Raw genomic sequence first — 10,542 nt, forward strand, 5'->3', positions numbered from 1 at the left:
GGAGGGTGGGGGGGTGGGGGGGTAAGTGGTTTTGTTCAGCATTATAACTGAAAAATTCCATTTATCCTCGATGAGGAAAAATATAAACAGAAGTTGGGGAAGAGCCCATATGATGCAGAGCGCTCCAGAGGGGCTTGGGAAGCGACGGCTCCTCCGTGCCAGGACCCTTGCCCGGCATCTCCCAGGGGCACAGCTGAACTGGGGAAAGCTCTAGAAAAACACCACGGGCACACACTCCTCAAAAAAAAAAAAATTTAAAAAAAATCACCCTGCCCCAACTTACCTAACAAAAGTTTGTTTTTATCTTTACAGTCTGGCGTGTTCCACGGGTTGTTGCAGGAAGCCCAAGGGAGCACGGGTACAAAGGACGCAAAAAGGTAGAAAAGTGTGTAGCACAGAATAATATTGTAATATATGGCTATTAGGACCGAGATGATCAGCATCGCAATGCCGCAGCCTGAGAGAGAAGATAGAGAGAGAGGAGACGGGGGTCAGTGCCGGGCCAGGCGGCTGCAGGGCGATGGCGAGGGCCGCGCAAGTTGCGCGCAAAGGCTGCGGAGCCGCCAGCGGCAGAGCCCGTAGCATGCGGCTGCGGAGCGGGGGCGCAGGGAGGCGGCGGTGCTTAAGCCATGCAAGAAAGGGGGTGCAGGTCATGCTCCCCCAAACCGGGCCGGCTCCTGCTCCGCTCACCTTGCAAGGCGGGGATGGCTTTCCAGACCGACACGGGGCCCTGACTAGCAAACTGCCCCAGGGAGACTTCCAGGAAGAAAATGGGGATCCCAGCTAGAGCCAACATCATCAAATAGGGGATGAGAAACGCACCTTGGGGGGGAGGAGGGGGAGAAAAGAGAGAACAACCTGAATCATCGCGCACAGAGGCGGGGGGGCCGCGCCGCCTGAGCCGTCACATTGGGCTGGCCTCGCCTCGCTGCGCAGCACGGTGAGGCGGCAGGCTGGGGGGCTCTCTCGGGCCGAAACCGCCCCCATCCCCCCCGACACCGGGGGCAACTTCGCCGAGACCTGCAGCCCTTAAAGCTCCTCTGCTCTGTACCGACCCCCGGTGCGCCCAGCCCCGGCGCGGGGGGCGCAGCTTTCTGCCCTTCCAGCATTTGCTCGAGGCGGTATTATTGTGAAAGGAGCGTTTTAACACCTCCCACTTAAAAGTTCTTATATGTGATAAAAAGAAAGGTCACCTTTGGGGGGTAAAAGTTGATTTTAGTTTGAAATCGTCAGCGCGCTCTGGTAAAATGGCTCTTGGAACATCTGCATCGCCGTCCGCAGCGATGACGGGGCAGCCTGACCGCAGCGACACCCCCACCCCCTTATTTAAAATTCTCAGTTTAAATAAGAGCCTTTGCCGGGAGAACCTCCGCAAATAAACTTTTTCTTCCCCTTGTGAACTATTAACAGCACAAACCCCCTTCCTGACGTGACTTCTCCTCGGCTGTGCCGAGCGGCGTTCGCTTCGTCCAAACGGCTATTTCGCAACGGGGGCACCGAGAGATGGGCAGGGGACCCCCCAGACCGCACGGAGTAAAATGTGGACCCGGGTTCAAACGTCCTCGTGTGACTCCCCCGCCTCGAAAACCCTTTGCACCGTCCTCCGCTCCCCCATTAGCGGGTTCAGACCCGGGGGGGTTCACACGCGGAGGTGGCCCCCGCTCGATGTCCGGCTGCCATCAACCCCGCTCCTCATCTTCCTCCCTGCCCGGCCAGCACACACCCGTCCCAGCGGTTTTTAAGGAAACCGCTACCTTTCAACGAAATCCCGCCGGAGCTCTCTTGCTCTCAGAGCTGACCACCAGGAGAACGCAGCCAGGGGCTTCACTAAGCCGCTGGCGGTCCGGGGGTGCCCCCGGCCCCCTGCTCAGCTCAAGGGGTGCTGCCCTGGGGTTTCTCCCCGCCGCAGAGGCAGGGGCGGGCTCAGGCACGTACGGTACTGCAGGTAGAGAGACAGGAAGAAGCCATCATACCTCCCCCGTTCTTAAAGGCCAGGTACGGGAACCTCCAGACATTGCCCAGCCCTACTGCATAACCCACCATGGAGAGAATGAAATCCAGCTTGCTAGACCAGTTCCCTCGGGCTTTATTTTCATCCCCTACATCGTCTTCCTAAAAGGGGGGAAAGCGGGGGAAACAAAAAACCAAACAAAACCAAACCAAGCAAAAAAAAACCCAAAAAACAAAAACCAAAACAAACAAAAAAAAAAAAAGAGAGAGAGAGATCGGAAAAGAGCCACTTTTGCAAACAAGCATCGCGGGGCTGCGGCTGCGTGGTTCACCGGGGAGAGACCCGGGGACGGGACGGGGGACGGGACCCTCCCCTTTCCTGAAGCCCCTGCCCGGGCTCTCTTCTGCCAGAAAAAAGCCAGGAGAGGGGCTTTTAAACCACAACCCTCCCTCAGGATGCTCCCGAGGGAGCGGAGGCGGCGCCTGCAGCCCGGGGGTGCCGGGGGAGCTCCTCCGGGGGCGAAATGCGCAGGGCTCGGCCCTAAGACTCCGTTCCCGGAGACCCCGGGCACCGCAATGCGCATCTCCCGGCGGCGCTGGCATCCACACGGGGCCTCGGGGGGGGGGGTCGCCCGACTCCTAATGCCCCGGTGCACGGGAGGTCCCTGCGCCCTCTGGGTGGGTAAGGACCCACCGCCGGCAGCAAGGCCCGCGGGGGCCCAGCCCTTTCCCCCAGCACACAGGAACTAAATAAAAAACCGCTTTTACAGAATGAACCCGCCCCTACTCCTTTGAGGGTAAGCCCAGATGCGGGCGGGAGGGGACGGGGTGAGGGGACACCCCCTCCTGGCCTCGCACACCCCCACAGCAAAGCCACCCTGGGGCGCAGGGCCAGGCTCTGGCGGGGTTTGACGTCTTGGGGGGGGGGGGGTCGGGTTGCTGTATTTTGCTGTATTTTTGGGTACAGTCTCTCAAATACTCGGCCGAGGGGGAAGGGCCAGGCACGCCCCCGCCTCCGGGGGCGCGCACAGACGTCCCGCCGGTCGGGACCGGGATACACCGGCAGGCACGGCACCGTGCACGCCTTGGGGTTAGCCCGGAACTATCGATTATACCGATATGACGTTATTAGCACCCGCCAGCAGCATAGCACCTTCTCTAAAACCCTCTCCCTCCCCTCCCTCCTCCCCTCCCTCCTCCCCCCCTCCCCGCGGCACAGCCCCATCCCCGACTGGTTTGGGGACCAGCTCCAAATGGGTACTGAGTGGAAAGACCCCTCACTCCCCCAGGGTGAAGACAGGGTCGAGAGAAACTCTTTAAGAAGCCAACTTACCCCCTCCACTCTGCCAGGAAGAACAGAAGTGTTGCCATCTGTGCCCAGCACCACGGTACTCTGGCTCAAGGTCACCCAGGCGCCTTTGGCGTTGTTTCGCTCCAGTGTGCTCTTACCAAGGGTTAGATTAGCGTCCCCGTCTGTGCTTTGCAAAGCGGGAATTTTGCAGTGAGGGATAGCAGCTTGCCCGGCGGCCCCTGCCCCAGGGGTGTGCTTGCACGGAAAGGTTTCCAGGGATTCTCTCCGCAGGGTGGAGTTGCCTTGCACCGGGGTGCTGCTGAGCTTGCAGATCCCGACTTTGGTCCTCTCAAAATCGTTTGGTTTAGCTTCTTCGAAAGAAAGTATTTTGTTGTCGTTCGAGAGCGATCGGGGAAGCCTGGCCATCGCGGCAAGGGCTTGCGATGGGGCATTCTGCGGCTCATTTTCGGGGCTGATTCTTACAACTCCCGCCCCTTCACTGGGTCCAGGAGCAACGGTTTCAGGACTGTTCACAGTCTGCTTGCTCATATCCCTGGGATCGGCGTAATCCTAAAAATTGACAACGTCACATATTTTAACAAAAGGAGAAAAAAAAATGTTGGGATTGCAGAGATTCTACAAAATTCTGTCCTCGTGCACAAAACGCATGCGCTAGAAAATCTGGATAGAAAAGTGTTGCAGAATTTCGAGGTGCCCTGGCTCACCTGCTTGCCCTCTCTTTCAACGTTAATATTCTGGGGGAAAAAACAGTAAGGTACACAAAAAACTCGGAAGAAACACACACAAAACGCACCAGCATCTGCAAACCCGTAATTCGAGTTTAAATAAGTGTTTCTACAGCACTGCACCGCCAGACCTCGTTAGATTTCACATCACGACTGTAGGATTCTCCCTTCCCTATCACCAGTGTAGAAAGATTCTTTAATTTTACGCCCCATTTCCTTTCTGTCATTCAACAATGCACATAGGCGCTTTTTTTTTCTTTTCTTTTTTTTTTTTTTTTAATATATGGGCAATAGACAAGCTGCCCTGTAGGCAGCCAGAGATGTTAAAAAACAAGTGCTAGTAAGCATTTCTGAGCTGGCTGCCACCTTTCAAAACCCGACAGCAAGACAGTGAAGCGCAAAAATAAGCACACTACCACAGCGGAATTAACGTCATTAACAACTAACTTTCCCTGTTCTTTTTCTTATGTTTTTGACTCGTGCAACACTAAAGATTTCTTTTAAAGCATTCCTTATTCATTAAAGAGATTATTAACGACAGTCCCAGCCCGCCACGCCCGCTTTACCCTCCAGTTTAGGATTATATTTTAGAATGCATATTCTTCTTATACCTTAAACAACTGCAGACAAACCCTACCTTTTCCATCAGTTTAATGTCAGCTTCACCAATAAACCTTCTTTTTTAGAAGAAGGTTTCACGGAACTGTTTCTGTCACAGGTATTCTCTCCGTCTTTATCACGTCTCCCAGCGTCAGGGATGAGATCTGCAAGGACTCGCTCACTATCCCAGTGCACTTCGGGGTACCACCGTTTCCCCCGGCGCCTCCTTCTTCGACAGCAGCCCTACCGCGGTCTGCGGGCGGCTCCCCGCACGGGTTCCGCGGGCAGCGCCGGCAGCACCACGGACAGCTCCCCCTCCGGCACCGCTTCCCTCCCTTCAGCCGCTTTCACCATCAAAGCCATCAAGCACTTACCATGTCTTAAACAGCCACAGATTGACTCGGCAGAGGTAAAAACAGCAGTACAGGCAACTGGCAGACTGGATTTTGCCCAATCCAGAGCAAAGCTTTCTATACTTCCTTGGGAAAGACTGGGTTTGCGTCAGTGCATAGCAAGGTGCCCTTCGGTTGACATTTTCTTGATAATAAGAGCTTGATAAATCATTACCCTTGGTTTCAGATTTTAAAGGGACAACAAGAAGCCAGAGCGCCGGCTAGCTGTCACTCACGCGGCAGTGGGCTTGCGTGTTCCGTGTGACTCATATGGGGGCTGATTACTAAACCAAATCCAGCAAGAGCACGGAAGAAGTTTCCTGCTGGTAATTAGAGGGAACATGTGAGAAACACGTACTACTGCACCTAAAGCAAGAGGGAAATGGGGAGAAACCTTCCATTTCTACCCCTCTCCCCCCTCTTTATTATTACAGTGTGTGATTCAACTTCCCCTTTTTTCCTTCCTGTATTTCTGCAGTTCACAGTTGGATTAAACGTTAGCGTAGCTTATATATAAATGTATAAAAATTATATATTTTTAAATATAAATATCTCCATATACCTATACACAGAGAAGTTCGCTGTGTAACAAGTACACAAACACATTTTAACTGTGTCTTCCCTGTTCTCACCGCACAACACCATATCGTCTATTTTTACTGTGCCTCCTGGGGGAAACCCTCAGCCCTAGTTAAACTAAAACGATACACACAATAAAGCAATCTTTCCTCAAAACTATCTTAAGAATAGTTACGTGGGAGCAAAGATGACGGCAACCGCAGTCAAGTTGTTGGTGTTCTTCCCCCACCCATCAAAGCATTTATGTCTGAGAAGTGGGGGGGGGGGGGATTACTCATTAAAAGTCAGAATCGTTTTTACAACTTCACCCATAAGCACTTCCCATAACCGTTATTCGCTTCTTGAGGGGCTTTCTCAAAGATTTGTTGCGCACAAGGTAACTTTGTTCATGCTGACAAAAATCAAAAGCGCATTGGCAAATCGGGATGCTCCCTAAGCAACCTTCCCAGCTGTTTCAGCGTCAGAGCCGCTGTTCCTCCGCATACACTATACACTCTGCTAGCGTCAGCTTCTCCAGAGAGTATTTTGTATTTTAGCGTAAGCAATGCGAAGTGTGCGCCTATGCGGGGAGGGGAGGGGAGAAGGGGGCTAAACTCGCCAGCATCACATGCATTTCTTGTACGTCCTTGATTTTATGGATTAGTAACGTTCGTTTCAGCGGGCAGAGTAAAAAAAAAAAAAAACCACAAAAAAAACCACACAGCACCGCAGACAATTCCGCAAAGCCTGTGGCTGCCCGGTGCCGTCAGGGTCCACCTTGGTCCACTGCAGGCAGCTGCCCGCAGCGCCGGTAGCCGCGGAGGCTGCCCGTTCCCGGCAGGTCCTGTACCTCATCCCTGGCCATTGCGGGTGTAAGCAGAAATTCACCCCTAAGAGTTATTAAAAGCGCCAGGAAAGCCAATGAGATTGGAAGCTAGCAAAGCAGAACATTGAAAATCGGTTTTTGCAGAAAAGATGATCCCGTCTCCCAGCTGAAAAATGCTTTCGCCTTACAGCAGAGCTTGGGAGCGTGTTTGTAACACGGCTGCCGTTAACTTCAAGCATAGGGCCCCACCTGTACTGTAAGTATATAATTATAATACGCACATAGAGGTATTTTTACCCATACACACTTTCAATCACACCATGTGCCTAGACTGTGTACGTTCCTCTCTTCAAATACACTCTCGCGTCTCCGTCCTACCACGCTCTCCTCTTCTCCGGGCCACCCCTAAATCGACGGGTGCACACAGAAGCCAGTTTTATTGGGGAGGGGAGGAAATCGGACGCGTTTTGCAGGGTTTCCTTCTCAGGGCATCCTCCACCAGCAGCGCAACCCGCCGGGAGCCAGGGCAGGGAGCAGGTCGTTAGCTCGGTGATGCTGCCCTTCAGGTTACATTTATGTCCCTAAAAGCACGGACCAAATCATAAGCGACAAGGCAGCAGTTAAATAAATATTTCGGTCCTGAAGACCCCCAAACCTTTTCTAGATTCACAGGGCTGACTTATTTTGGGTTTAGTGGGGTTTTTTGTTGGTTGGGTTTTTTTTTTTGGTTGTTGTTGTTCCTCCCCGAAAACCGACCAAACTCATTCTTCTCATGCTTTTCTAAGCGGTATTTTTTGCTTTCCCCGTTAGCACTGAAACGTGAAATCGAAGTTTCACCCCTGGACGAGAGGAATCGATCTCCTTTACTTTCAGCACAGGCCAGAGCACTCCCCTCTTTCCCCCGCACACCGGGTAAGGGCGCTCTCGCTGGGGCACGGCGGGAGGTTCTCGCTGAGGATCGGAGCCAAGGACCCGGTTTTGGACGAGAGGAAAACCCAGAGAAACATGGCTGGGATTTCAAACATTTCCCTTTTCCTAGCGCCCCCTACCCCTCTCCCCCCGGCGCCGGTTGCGGTGAAGCCGAGCTCCCCCCGCGCCGTGCCGGTGCTGCCCGCCCACGGGCGGCTTCCGATGGGGGCACCGGCCCTGCTCCGAGCGCCTGGTTTGGAAGAATGGTTCCTTTCCAAAACAAAACAAATCCCTCCAACTGAGGGGTTTAACGTCAGTTAAATTCTAATTAGAATTACTTTTCTGAGCTCGCTCTTAGTTTCGAACTGCCTCTTCACAGCCCTGAGGACGATACCTGAGGGATTACGGAAAACGACCTGGCGGCAGCTCCCGGCACACGCCACCCCCTCCCTGCCTCGGGGGGTCACCCACCCCCGCCATAAGCCTGCCCTGGCCGGAGGAGTCCCTGTCTGCTTCCCAAAGCCACGGCCACCGGCACAGCCCCCCGGGGCCGCCCACACCGCCGCAGGGTGGGTGGGGGGCGACTACTCCGGGCGGGGGCGGGGGGGGTGTTCTAGTCTTTCAAAAAAAACCAAAAACCCAACAACAACAAAACAAAAAAAAAACCAAAACAAAAAACCCCACAACACCAAACCCACAAAACAAACCAAAAAACAAACAACAAACGGGCTGACCCCACCCGGGCCCCGAAACAGCCCCCAGGTCCCCCTGCCCGCCGTGATAGCCCTCGGAGGCAGCGCTGCCCGCAAACCGGCGCCGTCCGCGGCCTGCGGAACGGACCAACGAGTCTTAATTACTTTGTCAAAGATGAAAAATAGCAATTGATTTATTTTGCTTCCCTTGCTCGCCATCCCTCCTCTCCCCCTACCCCCTCTCTGCAGATAAGCAAATGCACAAGGGAAGGCGGGGGAGCTGGCACCGCCGGGAGCCCCCTGGCCCCCCTCCCTTTGTAACACGTACTTTCCTGCTCTTACACCGCATTCGTGCCGTGCCTCAGCGGAAAAAAACGAGTCACGACAGGAGCAAGCGACACCCACGCAGCTCCCGTCCCTGCGGTCACATCCCCCCCGCCCGCCTGCTTTAACGCCTGGGTTAAGCACTGCGGCTATTGATCTTAAATCTCTCTCCTCCTTCCTTCCCACTGGAAAGTTGGCCTAAAACTGATGGAGGCATCGCAGCGAGGAACTGCAGCCCCCCGCCCTCCCCGTTTTCTCCCAGGACCCCCAGCCGCAGCCCTCGCCAGTGCCACACTGAAGTCACAGCTTGGCCGGGGGTCCCCACGTAGAAGAGGGACAATCAGTTTGTGTCAAGCGACTCGCAGGGCTCCAGCCCATGCTCCGAGCGGAGGTTCCCTCCTTCCCTTCCCAGCTCGGTCTCACCTGGATTTTGGGTTTGGCTCGGAGCTTTCCGGCAAATCCAGGGAAAACCGCTGGGGTGGGGGGCTCTCCACAGCAGACGGCCATTTACACTCTTTTCTCCTTAAAGCTAAAAGGCAAATACAATAGTAAGGATAAGGAAGAGTGTAAAGAACCCGGGAATGCCTTTAAGTGCCCGGTTAAGATTGCTATTGAACAGCCTTTTTGTTAAAGGCGGTCACCTTAGAGAGGTGTCAGAGGTGAGCTGGGAAACGCACTGATCCCATCTGTATGCAGCATTTCGTGTATCTGACTTGCAGTCAAACGGGGGTTTCACCTGATCCTTAGGTTTGTGGTAGGTGGCACTGACCTCAGCCAAGCCAGCCGCTGGGGTGGGCAGCCCGGGGGACGGTCGGGTGTCCCGTCGTGTCCCCCCCGGAGGATGCAGGGCTGCAAAGCCAATCTCCAGCTGCTCCCTGGTGAATAAATCAGCCCCCACCCAGGGCTTTGGAATCTCGCAGAGAAATTCCCGTTTTGGGTAACAGGGAAATATTAATATATGCATAACCCCCCGCCCCCAACTACGGCTTTTCTTACACCCAACAATGGTTTTAAGCCATTATAATGATTTAACTATAGCGATACGTAATGCAAAGCCAAGGAGAATATTGTACTCACTCAGCTGAGAGAGAGATCAAACCCGGCAAAAGCAGGTCTCAATAAGCCAGATCTTGCAAAGTGATGCTTCACCTTCAATTCCTTGTACTTCCCTTGTCATTCTACCTATACACAGGAACTTGTACAGCCTTAATTCAGCTGAGCAGTTTCCCTGTGCAGAGAGCACGGACCCTTTCTTAAGACAAAGGTTCACCTTATCAGGCTGTAGTATTTCACCTCTTTCAGTTAATTATGTCCAGATAACGAAGAGACTGTAAAATCTTTCAAGTGATAATTACCTGTTATCTTTCTCCTGCGAAACGCCTCAGGCCCATCCTGCTATACTTTAGCTCTACTGTATTTCCCGATGAGCTGGCTTCCAACTGCCTTAACCCACAGAACTCACTGGATGGCCCTTGGATTTTCAGCTAATTGCCGAAGTCTGGTATCCTCATTGGCAAAAGCAGTCAGCTCCCTGAGAGATTTAACTCCTTCAGTGGAGACCACTGTAAATAACAGAGAATTAAAAGAAAGGGGGATCAGGTGGGGGGAAAACCAGAAGCATCTGGAGGAAGTTTCTGCACCACTGGTCAGGCATTTATGCTCCTAACAGCTATTTAACCCGTACATACACGTTTCTTCATTTGTTCAGACATTTGCCTTAACCACAGGGCATAATCACCACAGGTTTGAACCTCCACTTTGCAATAGGACAGGCCTTAAACACTGCCCCTTCCCCCATGTATCAAATGAAAAATGATATGCAAACACTATTTAGAGCTCTAAATTTATTTGCATGATTTAACAGTGTGCAATTAAGTCAAGGATTATTTTTTCTAGTGCCACAGTAAGCTCCAGACTCAGCCTAGCCCAGTCACTGAACTCAGCACTTCTCCCTATTCAGGTAAGAATGTACCTGTCCTTATACTGCAAACAAGATAAAAAATACATCTTCTTGAACTAGCGGTGCTCAAAACTGGATTAGCAGTAGCGGTTTCTTCTAACTACACAAATACATAAGTAGAGTTAGCATTCTAGACTAGACTATTAGAGAATAGACACATAAACCTCCTTAAATCCATGCTGGCTCTGCGCAGGGAGAGCTGCAAAAGCAACATGTGGAGGAGCGCTTTGGAGAGCAATCCAAGTGCTTCTGTACGTCACCGACCCCATCGCTTTGTCTCAGTCTTGGCACAAG

At 52.9% G+C, this 10,542-nt stretch overlaps 1 protein-coding gene across 1 annotated transcript in view; it reads right to left on the bottom strand.

Annotated features, from left to right (window-relative positions):
• SLC6A5 (solute carrier family 6 member 5) overlaps positions 1-6,402 on the bottom strand; it is a 32,621-nt gene extending 26,219 nt beyond the window's left edge. The window contains exons 1-6 of the mRNA XM_037402622.1: positions 6,388-6,402; positions 3,967-3,996; positions 3,284-3,811; positions 1,974-2,112; positions 691-822; positions 284-457 (exon numbers count right to left, since the gene is read on the bottom strand). Of these exons, the coding sequence (XP_037258519.1) occupies positions 284-457; positions 691-822; positions 1,974-2,112; positions 3,284-3,811; positions 3,967-3,996; positions 6,388-6,402 (1,018 nt within the window). The remainder of the gene's footprint in view (positions 1-283; positions 458-690; positions 823-1,973; positions 2,113-3,283; positions 3,812-3,966; positions 3,997-6,387) is intronic.
• Positions 6,403-10,542: the final 4,140 nt, after the last annotated feature.

Source organism: Falco rusticolus, chromosome 10, assembly GCF_015220075.1.
Source record: "Falco rusticolus isolate bFalRus1 chromosome 10, bFalRus1.pri, whole genome shotgun sequence".
NCBI classification, from domain to species: domain Eukaryota; kingdom Metazoa; phylum Chordata; class Aves; order Falconiformes; family Falconidae; genus Falco; species Falco rusticolus.